Here is a 15,716-nt window from a genome sequence, read left to right on the forward strand (position 1 = left end):
CAGTAGGAATGTGAAGAATATACAGACCTTTCAAGTTCCCTTTGAAACTAATGTTTTTCTCTTGTGAATCTATGGAAGTATCATCAACCCAATCCTTAATAGACCAACATTGTCATGAGGGCTAGTTTGGCTGCCAAACCCATTTGCATTGCTAAACTAGTGTCAGAGAGTAGCAAGCTAAGCGACTCCTCTGTTTTAGTGACGCAAAATCAGATTCCATGCCATCAGAGGAAATATATCTCAGTATCAGGTGTGAAAGACCATTGTTTCTTTTGTTAAAGTCCCATGCTCAGAGTGACAGGTGGAAGTCAAGGAGGAGTCCTGGTTGAACAAGTGCTTAGGATAGTATTTAATACAGCAGAGAACCAAGATACAATAGGACACAGTAAAGAATGTGGGCTGTGTAGATACAATATAGAATTTCAATTTAGGATCCACCATCTGTTATTTGAAAGGGGAATAAGGGAAATAAATGATTTTCAGTTCTCCATACATGCACAGATAAGTTCATTATTACAAAAGTTTTGCTGTTGTATGTGCTGAAAGAAAAGCATAGGCGTTTAAACATTTTTTAAAAAATAAATCACTCAATAGGCTTAAGAAAAATACTCTAGTTCATAGTTCATTGATCTGACCTTTTGACTCAAGATCAGGGAATGAATCCAGGCTGAAAACCAAAAAACAAAACAGAGATGAATCATTTTACCATGAAAAAAAAAAAAAAAAAAAAAAAAAGGCATTTCCAGTCTCAGCTAAACTCGACTAGTTTTTATTGCATTATTTTTGAAATGCCAAGAAACTGGCTTTGGCCATAATATTTGCTGTCCAACTAAATCGCAGCTGCCAGTATGTGATTGCTTGCAACAATTAGCTAAACACTGTTATTTGACAAATTCCCTTGAAAGGGAAATAGATGCTGGAGGTGTGTCTAACACACACTGAGTCAAGTAACAAGTTAATCAGAGGGGGCTGCGCACAGGGAGAGAAGTTAGTAAGTCCTTGCCCAAGGAAGGGGTTTCAAACAACCTTACTTTTTTGAAAACCATATGTTCCTCCTGATCCTTGAAGTTCTCTCCAGTTTTCAGGAATAAACTGTGGGACTGGCTAAACAGGAGTGGGGGGGGGGGGGAAGCCACCAATTCTACATTCATTTTTTCAGAAGATCAGGGGAAAGGAAGAAAACAAACAATGCAAATATGTGATGGTATACAACAAGGAGAAATTAACACCATGGAACCTGCTAGCAATTTCCACCGAACCAGTACACCCCTTAACTGACAGAAATTCATCACGATATACACACCGATTAAAAACTCCACCATTACTCAGGCTGCCCTTAAAGTAAAAAAAAAAAAAAAAAATGAACCACAATATTCAAAAACAGAATTCTCATAAGGTTTGAGAAAAATAGAGTGAAAAGGCAATGTTAGCTAAGCTCTTAGCTAAATCCACTCTTAATGGCCCCCAGTATTTAAGCTATCATGGATTAAAGCCATGAAAATAAAAATTTCAATTTGAAATTTTATTAGCATGTTGCTAAAATGGTCAATAAAAAACATCAACATGATCGGCTTTGTTGACAAAGTTGGAAAACTGCTCTTTCTGCTTTTAAAACTTTATTTCCACTTCCCCACCTTCTGAGATTTCTGTTATAGACAAGCCAAACGAAACGTACTGGCTATGGTGCTGGAACAACGCTGGTTTCTGGAATGTTGCCATGTCTTCCCCTCCCTCTCCTCCAACCCCTTTAAAAATGTGGTTATTTTGAAAACGCAGCCCTAGGAGGGAGCCATCTAGGGTTGAGAACAGCACCCTCTTGACAAATTCAATTCGCCGACACCTGGCGAACCTTCCCTTTGTCCGGGGTGGGGGGCGGGACCGGTCCTCCTCACCAAAAGAGCTGCGCCTTCAACCTCCCTGGACCTGGAAGGCATTCCTTCTGTCAGCAGGGGAGACTCACAGGCGAATGCGGGTGGGGAGTGGCGTTCGCTTCCCTGGGTGGAAAGATCGGGAGGCAAACCGTAGTTTAGCCCGGAGCCTGGGATAACAATGTCAGGAGACCCGGGGCTGGTGAGCTGAAGAGTCCCGGGCGGCCTCGGGGTAACCCGGAGTCCCGAAGTGCTCTCTTGTGGAATTATTCACAAGTGCAGAAGGGACAGGCTCGATTTCTTGGAAATCCTGCTGTCTTGGGGACACATCCATACTGGAGCGGATCGGTGCCCTGACACGCTCGATGCTCACCTCCCACCGGCCTTGTGTGTGCACGTTTGGGGCGCGGTGAAGGTCCCTTTCTAGGAGTGATCGAGGGTCATTCACTGACCAGTGACTCGCGGGGGAGGCCTGGTCCCTGCTCCCCTCGGCCCATTATCCAATCCCCACTTACAACCCAAGGTGGGTAGCGCACTCTGGGTCTCCCAACACCATCACCACCCTTAGGGAGCTCCGCCGAGCGCGCACCGCCTTTTGGGTCCCCAGGCGAGTTCCTGGGACTTCTGCCATCGCCAGAGAGTTGCGAGGCTGAGGCTGCCACCTGGGGAGCTGGTCGCTGCCGGCTGCCCTTAACGGGGGGGCGGGGGTGGTGAATCGCTGGCCTGGAGCCTGGGGGCGGGGAAGGAGCCGGGCGCCAGGAGACCGGAGGGGAGGGCGGCTCCCCCCTCCAGACTACTGCTACTCCTTGTCATCCACGAGGTCCGCGAGCTCCTGGAGCACCCGCAGGCGGCCGCTGGCGTCTATGCGGCGCTTCTCGCGGATGAGGTCTTCCAGGCTGTGAAACCTGGCCGTGTGCACCTTGTTGTCGGCCAGGTGCACCTTGAGATAGTACTGCTGCTGCGGGGGCTGCGTGCCGGCCGGCACCTCCCCGCCCGCCTTGAACTCCCGCTTGCCGAAGCGGCACCAGGCGGCGAAGCTCTCCGAGTTCGTCCAGCAGATCTCTTCGCTCTTGAGGCCCAGGTGGCCGCAGGCGTTCTGCACCACCAGCTCAGCCACCAGGGGACGGTAGCGGTACCAGCTATTCACCACCCGGCCCACGTTGGCCGCGCCCGCCTCGTACAGGCTGTCCTGGCGGATCTCGCCTTGGCACAGGTGGATGATCTGCCCGCCGCCCACGTACACGGCCCAGTGCGGGGCGGGCGCGGGCGGCTCCGGCGCGGGCTGCAGCCACAGCAGCTCCAACAGGTCGCCTGGCTCGCAGAGTGCCGGCAGGGCGGTGACCGCGTAGACGCTCAGGTCGGCGCCTTGCGGGCCGCCGCTCACTTTGGAAAAGATGCATTCCTGGCCCCGAAAGGCGGAGAACTGAGTTTCGTTGAGGACCAGCTGGTGCAGCAGGTGGTGGTGGTGATGGTGGTGGTGGTGGCGGCTGGGGCTCTCCGGGCAGGGGGCGCAGCCCGGGGGTGCCTTCACGCCGAACTTGTCGGGCTGGCCGCGTTCGTCCAAGTCCTCCTCTTCATCCGAGAAGAAGTAAGCGACCCCGACCCGCAGCTCGTCCTTTTCGATCCCTGACGGGTCCCCGGTGGGCAGCTCGCTGTAGTTGAGGTGGGTGATGCGGTCCAGTTGGTTGCCCATCAATGAGGCGGCGAGGCGAGGGCCAGGAGCGGGGATCTGCAGAAGCACAGGAGACACGCAGAGAACACGATCAGAGTCGCGCCCGGCCCTCCCCAGGACGAGCGGTGGCTCTGGGACCTGGCCGCCCGAGCGCCTGTCCTCGAGTCAACCGTCCCAGCCGAGTGCCCTTTGCCAACCGGGGGCCAGGACTGGCACAGAAGCCACCGGTCCGCGGACAGTCTCACAGTCTCAGACCCTGTACGGGAACCCGGGTCCAACTCCCACAAGAGAAAAGGCAGGAGGGCTGGAGGGCGTGCGGGGTCCTGGTGGGAAGGACAGGCGGGCTGGGGCAGCGTGGGAGTCAGGACACCCGGGAAAGGACGGAGGGCTGGGCTGGGAGAAGGAAGGGACGCCTCTGGTCCCAGAAGAGCTTGGAGCAAGCTGTGTTCACATGTCAGTCCCCACCCTCCCCAGCCCACCCCTCAGTTTTACACTAGATCACACTCCCCGACAGCGCCTCGCACAATGACAATTGCACACATCACAGGCACTCGCTTGACACCAACAAAATTTTGCACACTTGGGAGTCCAGACGCTCTGACAGGCTGGTACACTGGTGTGATAATGTCACATGCACACACAATGACAAACCTTCGCAACGACACACTCGGACCCCCACCTTCGCACACAATTCCAATCCCACGCTTGCACGCTAGCCCGGGCACGTACATCCATACTCTCAGGCACACCTGCCCACACAGGCAGGTGCACTCTGCCCCTGAGTACTCTTGCCCCCCCCCCCCACCCCCCTTGCCAGCCGAGTCAATCTGGCTGCGCCAGGGCGAGGCTGCTCTGTCTAAAATAACCTAACAAAGAGGCGAGGGGAGGATGGGGAAGCCGGTGCGGGGTGCATGTGTGCGGCTGTGGGTTGTGTGACGAGGTCCACTTGCAGCCAAAAGACCCCTGTCCCTCCTACCCGGCACAGGGTCCAAACAATCGGACGAAGAAAACACGTTTCCAAGGCAAAGCAAACCACCTCTTCGTACCCGTGATTTCCCTGCTCCCGAAACCCCAAACTCCTTTAAAGTCTCCTGGTCCCCATGGGTGCCGCGGAGGTGGTGGTGACGAGCGGGTCCTGGGCGGCGAGCGAGGCTGCGGCTCAGTTCTGCCCCGCGTGGATCGGTGCGGTGCGGCCTCCGGCGCGGTGCCCGTGCGCCTGCCAGTCCGCGGTGGCAGGGGCGCCGGCTCCACCTGGGCAGTCCAGACTCTGTTCTGCTTTCGTGCAGCCCAGCGGACGACTCTTAAGTAGCCGAAGCGGCTGGTTCCAGGGCCCGCCCCGGGACGCGCTCATTGGCTGGGGCGAGTGCCCAGGCTCCGTCAATCTCCGCCGGAGGGGGCGGGATGCAGGGGCGGGTCTCCTGTGCGCGCCCCGCCCCGCCTCCGCGCACCGGAGCGCGCGCCGCCCTCGGGAGCGAGGTGTGAGCGCCTGCCGGGAGCGCGCGAGGGGAGGCCGGCTTGCCTGGGCGGCCCGCTTCCCTCCGCGCCCAGCAGCTGCTGCTACGGATCTTAACCGAGCGCACCATCCTCCCGGAATGGTACTCTGCCCGGAAGAACAGATCCAATCAGTGAAGCTGAATCTGGGGGTGAAAAATCCCCACTGCACCCCGAGCACTTGGCGCGGCCCCAGGGCGAGGAACGCCATTGTTAGAGGCGGGCACCTGGGGCCCTGCTGGGGACCCCTGACCCTGGGTTCCTGAAGCCTCCTGGACTAGTCTTTGGCGCACAGGCACAGATGTTTTTCCTGCTGGGCGCCGATGCCTTTGAAATTGCGCCTGCGAGGTTTGGCTCCTCTCCTTTGACCCGCTTGAAACTGCTGACCTAGCACTTCCGCCTGATTTAAATGGAGCGCGGTGTCAAATGCGAATGAAAAGTCTGACCCCGACGAACCTCCTCCCTGACTGGGCCTGAGTTTGGCCTCCAATGGTCTGTCTATGAAAGGAGCGCATCAGGATGCCAACAGTGGGACCCAATTTTTTTTTTTTTTTTTTTTTTTTTACAGCCCCTGCTACTGCTACTGCTGCTAAGTCGCTTCAGTCGTGTCCGACTCTGTGCGACCCCATAGACGGCAGCCCACCAGGCTCCCCCATCCCTGGGATTCTCCAGGCAAGAACACTGGAGTGGGTTGCCATTTCCTTCTCCAATGCATGAAAGTGAAAAGTGAAAGTGAAGTCGCTCAGTCGTGTCCCGACTCTTTGCGACCCCATGGACTGTAGCCTACAAGGCTCCTCCGTCCATGGGATTCTCCAGGCAAGAGTATTGGAGTAGGGTGCCATCGCCTTCTCCTTTACAGCCCCTAGAAGTGCCATTGCTAAGGGATTTTTCGTGGGAGAAGGGTGTCCATCTGTAATTAATGATTGCATTTCTGGATGGAAGGTTAATGAATGTGCTCTGGATATTGGATGCTAAAGGATTACTTTCATACCTGTGAAATTTTAGAACAACAGTTTGAAAAGCTTATGATGTTAAGACTTAAAGCGTTCTTAGACATCTAGTTCTACTTTCAAGGCTGGTCTATTGCAGCTTCTCAGTGGATCCTAACCTCTTTCCACAGGGAGAATTGGGTGCTTCCTCTTTGTGCCTCCTTGGCAGCTGGCACAAACTCTTAAGAGTGCTTACCCCTGTTTCATTACAAACTTCTGTTGACTTTCCTCCTGTTTACAAAGTGAATGACTTGAGGACTGACTTGGGTTTCACGCTTCTTTGTATTGTGGGCCTTTTTTACAGTACGGGTATAGAATGGTTTTCATCAGCAGTAAGGAAAATGAAAATAGTCAACAAGTATTGACCACTTACAAGTTACTAGGCACTATGTTTTGAGGTTTAAGTAAATGACTTAATCTTCCTGCATCTAAGGATTAACTAATATTCCCATGGCAACGAATGAGAAACTGAGGCCCAAATACCCACATCAACAATCTATCCAGGGTCTATAGGATTTCAGGACCAGTCTTTAACCTTGTTCTACTGTTTATTGAATGAATAAAATCTTGTTGCATAAGGTAAGAAAACTGGTATTCCAGAGAAGTTAGCTGATTGGCCCCAGGTTACATGAGGACTAATACATATTACAAATTTTTTTTGGTAGATGATTCTGCTTAAATATTTTTCGGAATGCAGAGTCTCCTGCTCATGTGTGATTTCTGAAAATTTGTGTATATCCCACAGCCTCCAAGTACAGTGATTTATCAAATTAGATGCTTAATAAGTATTGCTGAAAAAATGGTTTTAAAATGACCATCTGTATACATTTGATGTGTATGAATCTTTTGAAAAATTTGGCCATTGCCCATGTAGGAGTTATGAGAATACCAGCATATGAGAATGCCATCCTTGGAGCTGACCACAGCTTGTAATGACATTTTTTAGACATGCTATAAATAATAAGCAACTGATTTGGGCCCTGTAGTCAAGAGAATTGAACAGTGGCTTCAGAGATCAAAAGTGAGTTATTGGCCTGGTTATAAACTGGACTTCAGGGATCTCTGGGAGAAGTATCTGAAGAGTTCATTACTGGTGTCTGAGAGGAAATCATTGGAAGTAGCTCAGAGTTTGACACTGAATAACTTTTTTTGTTCTCTGTCCATCCCAAGATAAAGTCCTGTGCACAAACATTTACAACATATCTGTATGGGATGCTGTGTTCTGTCCTCCTGTCCTATTCTTCACTGTTTCAGACTACATTGTAAGCAGACTGCTCTTTGCTTAATTTTCCATCATTCAAAAGGATAATTAACAAAACGTTGTTAGGGCTCTAAAAGAGGAAGGTACCACTAGATGGCCGGGGTTCAAGTTCCCCAGTGACTGTCTGCATTGGGTTGTGATGTGAGGGAGAAACCAATCTTTATGGGTTAAGCCACCAGAAAACATTGTGGCTATTTGTGACAGCAAGTAGCCTATCCTGATCTGTAGTCTCTCCTTTATTTTAGAACACCAAATATCCCATCCCCCGCCCCTTCTCTCTTAGTGTCTGTCCTCACTGTTGAGGTGGGCTTTCCAATAATGGAATTCCTGAAGGATCACAGCATCTTCACCCACCCAGAATTCAAAGAAATCCACAATGGATGTATCTGTCTCCTCTAGGTACTACCCCATGTCTCCCTACTACTTTTTTCTCCAAATTTTCATTCACCTCCTTGTGACTAACTTATGCATCTTTCTAAATATCTTCCCTGCCTTCTACTTTTTTTTGGACCACAGAAATGGCAACTAAGACTACAGGGATTCCTAGTAACCTGCTCCCCCTTAATCTCTTTTCACGCACTGACATTCTGACTTTCCATTTCTTCTGAAGTGAACTCTTCAAACTTTGCTTTGCACATTTTCTGAGTTTCTTCTTACCACTGGATGTTCTTATTAAGGTATCTTTGGAAGAAAGTGTTCATTGCTCAGTCGTGTCTGACTCTTTGTGAGTCTGTGCCCTGTAGCCTGTCAGGCTCCTCTGTCTGTGGGATTCTCCAAGCAAGAATGCTGGAGTAGGTTGTCATTCCCTTCTCCAGGGGATCTTCCTGACCCAGGGACTGAACCCAGGACTCCTGCACTGCAGGCAGATCCTTTGCCATATGAGCCACGTAGAGGAGCTTAAAGTATCTTTCATGGCTTCTAATCATTTTACCAGTAAAGAATCAATGAATATCCCCTGGGTAAAACTTTAGCACTTGTGGGTTTAGCATTTTGCTGGACATGGATTATACAAAGATGTCTCAACCCAGTATGAATCTCTCCAATGTGTTCTCTATAGATTTTAGGAGACTGCATGCCTTTTGCACGGGTCCACGTCTACAAGGTAGTGATGGTGGAGCTCTGGGTAGCCCTGGGTCACTATTACTACTGCTGCCTCCTGTCCAGAATGTCTTTCCCCGGCTTCCTCAGCTAGCTTCAACTCAAAATTTATAATCCTTTAAGCCTCTCCACATGTCGTCCCCTCACCATTCTAAAGGAGACTGCCTTCTATGCTCCCATGGTAACTTGTACCTCTTGGTCATGAGATGTGTCGCATGTATTGAAATGCTTATGAAGTCAAATTTATATCATTGGTTGATTTTCTTCTCTTTCTTCCTTAAGGAGACTAAGAATTATTTGGGGAAGAGCCCCAAATCTAGTTCAAATCTGTAGTCCCTTTGCTTAGCATGAATGGTGGATACTTGATAGGTGCATCTTATCTGACTCACTGCCTGCATGAACCATGATCACTGTTTCACTGACTGAGCTGACACTGTTTGTTTCAGTTTTCAACAACCTGAGTACTCTGACACCTGGAATATGTTCTCAATTAGATGATGTGCAAGATGGTTTCCTCTGTGATGTGTAGCGCTGGGTTTCCAAATGGTCCTCTGGATTCATCCAGGACTTTGATGCAAATACAGATTCCCAGGCTCTGACCCAGATGTAGTCAAACTTAATCTCTGTATGGGCTCTAGGGATCTGTACATTTAAACAGTTTCCCTTCACATTCTAAATATGGCAGAGTGATAAGCTCTACTCAAATGTAAGAAATTATTATTCTCCTGAGACAGCCCTTGAAGGTAGGCACTTAACCAATACTTGGAATTAGGTTCTCTCAACATCCTGTGGTCCATCTTCAATAGAAGCGAGCTTCATTTTAGACTGATCATATGAAACTAGTAAATGTGTACGTTTTCATTCAAAAGTGAGTGAAGTCGATTGGTTTTTTAAAAGTTATATTGTAGTCCTGGGGTAGAGCTGTGGATTTCTCTTCCGTTTTCTGTTGATTCGAGCCCTGTGCTCCAGTCCGCTGTGCTAAGAGGCTGTGGTTAGAGCAGAAACATGAGTGACAAGGAAACTCTGCTCCCAGGTACATTCCTTGTTTGACTGCTGATTGATTGATGATGAAAATCCTGGCTTTGCCTTTCGTATTGCTTCTGAATTTCCCTTCTATGGCTGTTCCTTTTCTGATCCCATTTTTCTCAAAGATCGATTCATTGTCCTGGCTCTGAATGCCATTCCCTTGTACCTCAGTCTTTCAATCACCTCTTCTCTTCACCTTCGTTTATGATCTTACTAGCTCCTTCTCACTTGCATGGAAACACTTTTAAGTCTCTCCCATCTTAAAAACACCCCCTAACTAAACATCTCCCTTGATATGTCCTCCTCTCTTGAAAGAATGGTCAGTACACATTTACCCTACGCCACCACAGGCTCTCTTCTGTACCCATATTGCCAATATACAGCTCTCACCAGAAACACCAGTGATCCATTACCTGATGGATTCTTTTGGCTTCTTACTTTATTTGGCTTCCCAGAAGCAGGTAACACAGCTGACAACTTCCTCCTTCTTGACATAAGTTCTTCTTTCACTGTTCACTGTGTACACTCTCCTTGTTTCCCTTCAGCTTCTCTGGCTGTTCCTCTTCCTATGTTTTGTGGGCTCGTTTCCTTCAACTTGTCTTTTCACTGTTGCTTTTCTTGAGAGTTCTTTTCCCACTTTGTTCTCATCACGAGGTCTTGTCCGCTGCCGTTGACTTTCATCATCTTTCCATGTCATGACTCCCTAGTGGAAATCTCCAGATTCCATCTCTCTCCTGAACTGTCTCGAAGACATGACCCAAGGGTGTCCCACAGAGACCTAAAGGGCAGGATGTCCCTGGCTGAGCACTGAGACATGCTTGCCCTTGGGGTTTTCTTTTCGTGGATGGGCACTGTTGCCCTCCTAGTGTTTTGAGCTTATGCCTGGGCATCATCTACCACTTTCCCTCATCCTCAGGTTACATTAGGACCATGCCACCTCCTGCTGTTTCTCCTGTGTGACTGTTTTTCTTATCTTTCCTCTTTAGTCCATTTCGGGCTGCCACCTCCTTGATCCCAGCCACTAGGAACTCCCATCTAAATCACTGCCACAGCCTGAGTTGTTTTCTCTGACCCCAGGATTGCTCCACAGTCATCTCCCACATTGTAACCAGAGTGATTTCTTTTTTTTTCATTTTCATTTTATATTGAAGTATAGTTGGTAAACAATGTTGTATTAGTTTCAGGTATACAGCAATGTGATTCAGTTATAAATATACATCTGTCTATTCTTTTTCAAATTTGTTTCCCATTTAGCTTATTACAGAATATTGAGTAGAGTTCATTGTGCTATACAGTAGGTCAGAGTGATTTCTAAAATTTGGTGGTGGGGTGGGGTGCCTCCCCTGCCTGACTCTCCTTCCCATGCTCAGTAATTCCATCAACCTTAAGAAAACATCCCAAGTCCATGTGGCAGCTCCAAGATCCTGCCCTTGCTTGCTTCTCCACCTCCTCTTTTGTTAGTCACCTTCTTGCATCTTGCAGGGCTTTCCTGGTGACTCAGATGGTAAAGAATCTGCCTGCAATGCAGGAGACTTAGGTTAGACCCCTGGGTTAGGAAGATCCTCTAGAGAAGGGAATGAGTACTTAGTACAGTATTCTTGCCCGGAGAATTCCATGGTCAGGGGAGCCTGTCGAGCTACAGTTTCTGGGGTTGCAAAGAGTTGGACACAACTGAGTAGCTAGCAGTTTCTTTTTGTCTTGCATCTTGCTTCAGCCTTCCCAGTCCAACTCAGTTGTTTGTTTTTACCTTATCCTCTGCTTCATTGCTCTTTCTTGTGTTATTGCTTCTGATCCCTTTGCTAAGATTCTTTCTTCCAATCGCCCCCTGGCAAGAAAGTTTTTTAGGTTCTTCTTCCTCCTGATGGCCCTCTCTGACTTACCACATCTGTCTTAGATTCCATTCACATTGCACTCTGATCCTTCCCAATTATATTGACACTGCCTATTTATTTATTTATATGCATGAGCTCTTTAAGACGAGTGACTGTATCTATACTGTTACCACCAGTATCCCCAGCCCTGAGTGCTTTTGGAGCTACAGGGTGGAGGTTTAATGCATAGGTATGAATAGAATTGAATGGATAGTGATAGCTTATGGGAATCAGAGGAATTTTCTCTCCCTCTCTGTCTCTCCCCTTCCCCTTTCCCCTGCCCCCATCATCCCCCTCTATTCCCTCCACCCAATCCTTCCTGTTCCATTTAAATTCCCTTACAACCTATACCACAGGGATGGGCAGCTCTGGTGAACTTGTGATAATGAAGTGAAGTGAAAGTCGTTCAGTCGTATCCAACTCTTTGTGACCCCATGGACTATACAGTCCCTGGAATTCTGTAGGCCAGAAGACTGAAATGGGTAGCCTTTCCCTTCTCCAGGGGATCTTCCCAACCCAGGGGTCAAACCCAGGTCTCCCGCATTGCAGGTAGATTCTTTATCAGCTGAGCCACAAGAGAAGCCCAAACTTGTGACAAATGCATTGCTAAACGATAGAGACACTTCAGAATTCAGTGAAAGGGGAAAGTGTTTATTTTAGAACAGTCATGAGGGTGATTCATTTTGCTGTACAGTAGAAACTAACACAACATTGTTAAGTAACTGTACTCCAATAAAAACTAATTAAAAAAAAGAGTGAAGTAGCCACTTAGATTTACCTTTCCCCTGTTTTTTAGGGCTTTTCCTTTGGGTGTCATGGTGCATTGTTTTAACTGCCTATGCTGATTCCTTTTCTTTTCCTTGCTCAGTAATTATATTGATTGTAATGAGATATTTATTTATTTAATGAGATATTTATTTATTTTCCAGTTGTCAAAAGTTTGGATCTGATTACAGACATAGCACCTAGTTCATAAAGTGTGGTTTCTTATTTAAAAACATATACTTAACATACCACTGCTGCTAACACATATTCAGCGTATTTCTAAACTCCAAGGGCAGGGAGCTTCATGTGTGTGTATTCTTCTGTTCCCACTCCACCATCCCTCTGGCTCTAATGTTGCCCTAATTACTCTCTGTGCCTTTGCCTTTGATCCTAAGATCTGAGCTTGTCCTCGTATTGTAGGGCAGTTTTCATAGATCAGTTCTCTTTTAGAATAGCTGGATTCAGACCCTGGCTCCATTATTATTAGTTGTTTGGCCTTGGCTGATATGCTTAATCCCTATGTACCTCAGTCTATTCATCTTTAAAATAGGAATAATAATAATACAGTATTTTTCCTTAAGGGGTTTTGGTGAGTATTAAGTGAGATAATGGGCTTCCCTTGTAGCTCAGTTGGTAAAGAGTCTGACTGCAATGCAGGAGACCTGGGTTCAATCCCTGGCTGAGGAAGATCCGCTGGAGAAGGGAATGGCAACCCACTCCAGTATTCTTGCCTGGAGAATCCCATGAAGAGAGGAGCCTGGTGGGCTCCAGTCTATGGGGTCATAAGAGTCAGACACAACTGAGCGACTAAGCACACAAGCACACACACAAGTGAGATTATACATTATAAGCACCTAGACCACAATTCTGTATGGCCCAGACAGAATTTATTAACTATTAAAGAATTCTGCCCTACTGGGTCCATAGCATTTTTTCTTCTCTATATTCCTCCTTTATAATATTATGTATTATCCTCTTAATAATACAGAATGTTAAAATAAAATCTACTTCTGCTTTATTGACTATGCTAAAGCCTTTTACTGTGTGATTCACAACAAACTATGGAAAATTCTTAATGAGGTGGAAATATCAGACCACCTTACCTGCCTCCTGAGAAGCCTGTATGCAGGACAAGGAGCAACAGTTAGAATTGGACATGGAACAACAGACTGGTTCAAAATTGTGAAAGCAGTACTTCAAGGCTGTATGTTATCACTCTGCTTATTTAACTTATACGCAGAGTACATCATGTGAAATGCAGGGCTGGATGAAGCAGAAGCTGGAATCAAGATTGCTGGGAGAAGTATCAAAAACCTCAGATATACAGATGATACCATTTTAGTGGCAGAAAGTGAAGAGGAACTAAAGAGCCTCTTGATAAAGGTGAAAGAGTAGAGTGAAAAAGCTGGCTTAAAACTCAACATTCAAAAACAAAGATCATGGCGTCCAGTCATATCACCTGATGGCAAATAGATGGGGAAAATGTGGAAACAGTGCCAGATTTCATTTTCTTGGGCTCTGAAATCAATGCAGACCGTGACTGCAGCCACAAAATTAAAAGAAGCTTGCTCCTTGGTAGAATAGCTATGACAAACCTAGACAGTGTATTAAAAAGCAGAGATATCACTTTGCTGACATAGGTCCAGATAATCGAGCTATGGTTTTTCCAGTAGTCATGTACGGATGTGAGAGTTGGACCATAAAGAAGGCTGAGTACTGAAGAATTGATGCTTTTGAACTGTGGTGTTGGAGAAGACTCTTGAGAGTCCCTTGGACAGCAAGGAAATCAAACCAGTCAATCCTAAAGGAAATCAGTCCTGAATATTCATTGGAAGGGCTGATGCTGAAGCTGAAGTTCCAGTACTTCAGCCACCTGATGCAAACAGCTGACTCATTGGAAAAGACCCTGATGCTGTGAAAGGTTGAAGGCAAGAGGAGAAGGGGACGACAGAGGATGAGATGGTTGGATGGCATCACTGATTCAATGGACATGAGTTTGAGCAAACTCAGGGAGACAGTGAAGGACAGAGAAGCCTGGCATACTGCAGTCCATGGAGTCACAAAGAGTTGGATACAACTTAGCACTAAACAGCAATCCTCTTATAATTATTATTATACTAGTGCTCATAGTGTTAAACCTGAATATTAGACCCAGATTATACCTTCATTGGGCTTCCCTTGTGGCTCAAATGGTAAAGGATCTGCCTACTATGCAAGAGATCCAGGTTCAACCCCTGGGTCAGCAAGATCTCCTGGAGAAGGGTATGGCAACCCACTCCAGTATTCTTGCCTGGAAGATTCCATGGACATGCTTCCTGTTCTGAGAGGCTGACAGGCTACAGTCCTGACAGGCTACAATCCATAGGGTCACAAAGAGTCAGACATGTCTGAGCGACTAACACTTTTTCATTTTCACATACCTTAGATACTGTCCATAACATTAACTTCACATTTGATTGAAAAAGGAAGTATTGAGCATGTACTACTCTGAACCAGGCATAGGGCTTGGGCTTGAGGATTCAAAAGTAAAGAGGATACATTCCTTCTTCTCAGTGAAGCTGTTGTATATGGAGAGTTGGCTGGATATGATCCAATACAAATAAATGGAAGTAATAAAGTGTTTTAAAAGCATGTAAAAGCACAGAGGGAATTATTAACTAAGAGATTGGGAGGAGGCAATCTTACAGAAAGGCTTTGCAGGAGGAATATGATTTTTTTTTTTCTAAGCAGGAAAGAGTGGAGGCCTTTCTGAGAAAAGGAGCAGCATGTGTAAATGCTCGAGAGTTGTGAAAATATGTGATATTTCCAGAAAGCCTCCAAGTAGTTTGTTAGAATGTGAACTAGATGTGGCTGTGTCAGGAAGGGACCCTTATGCTATACCATTTTAGAAATGGTTTTTTGGAAGGTCATTCTGGCCCATAGTGTCAGATCTATACTGAAGGGGAGAGAAGCCAGAGTTGGGGAGAGGATGGATGGGGATGTGGCAAGAGATAGCTCCAGGTGCTAGAACAAACACCATAGGTTGGCTTCAACCACCTGCATGCATGTCTCATGGTTCAGGAAGCTGAAAGTTCAAGATCAGGGATGATCAGAAATGCCAGGTATTGGTGAGAACCTCTTTCTGGCTTGCAGACATCTGTCTTCTTGCCATGTAGTCACATGTTGGAGGGAGTGACAGAGAGTGAAAGTAGTGAGAGGAAGAGAGGACTTTCCTATCTCTTCTTCTTAAGGGCACTAATGCGACCATGAAAGCTTTACCTCCCCCAGGCTCCAACTCCAGATACCATCACAATGGGGATTTGAGCTTCCACATATGAATCTTGGGGAGACACAGACATTCAGTCCACGGCAGCAGGAGGGCCTGAGATAAGGTAGAGGATGAGATGGTTGGATAGTATCACAGGTGCAATGGACATGCGTTTGAGCAAACTCTGGGAGATACTGAGGAACAGGAAAGCCTGGAATATTGAAGTTCACAGGGTCACAAAGAGTTGGACACAACTTGGCGACTAAACAAAAACCACAAAGTGGGGGCTTTGAGATATTCATAGGAAGCAGACTTCATAGGGATTAGTGGCCATTTGGATAATTTGGATATGAGATGAACTGGAAGACTTCCACTTTCTAGATTGGACTTCTGGGTTACACCTGGGTTACCTGGAGAGTCTGGCTTCA

The 15,716-nt window shown here is 47.2% G+C and overlaps 1 protein-coding gene across 1 annotated transcript; it reads right to left on the reverse strand.

Moving 5' to 3' along the window:
• Positions 1 to 325: 325 nt before the first annotated feature.
• LRATD1 (LRAT domain containing 1) lies at positions 326 to 4,821 on the reverse strand. Its single transcript, XM_006067073.4, has 2 exons — positions 4,587 to 4,821; positions 326 to 3,597 (listed from the first exon to the last, which is right to left on the reverse strand). Exon 2 carries the CDS (start codon positions 3,559 to 3,561, stop codon positions 2,668 to 2,670), a length of 894 nt encoding a protein of 297 aa, XP_006067135.1. The 5' UTR covers positions 3,562 to 3,597; positions 4,587 to 4,821; the 3' UTR covers positions 326 to 2,667.
• Between the last annotated feature and the right edge of the window lie 10,895 nt (positions 4,822 to 15,716).

Source organism: Bubalus bubalis, chromosome 12 (genome assembly GCF_019923935.1).
Source record: "Bubalus bubalis isolate 160015118507 breed Murrah chromosome 12, NDDB_SH_1, whole genome shotgun sequence".
Classification (NCBI taxonomy): Eukaryota; Metazoa; Chordata; class Mammalia; order Artiodactyla; family Bovidae; genus Bubalus; species Bubalus bubalis.

Excerpts from the sequence above, each read along its gene's own strand:
- LRATD1 (XM_006067073.4), bottom strand. The coding sequence starts at position 3,561 with ATGGGCAACCAACTGGACCGCATCACCCACCTCAACTACAGCGAGCTG.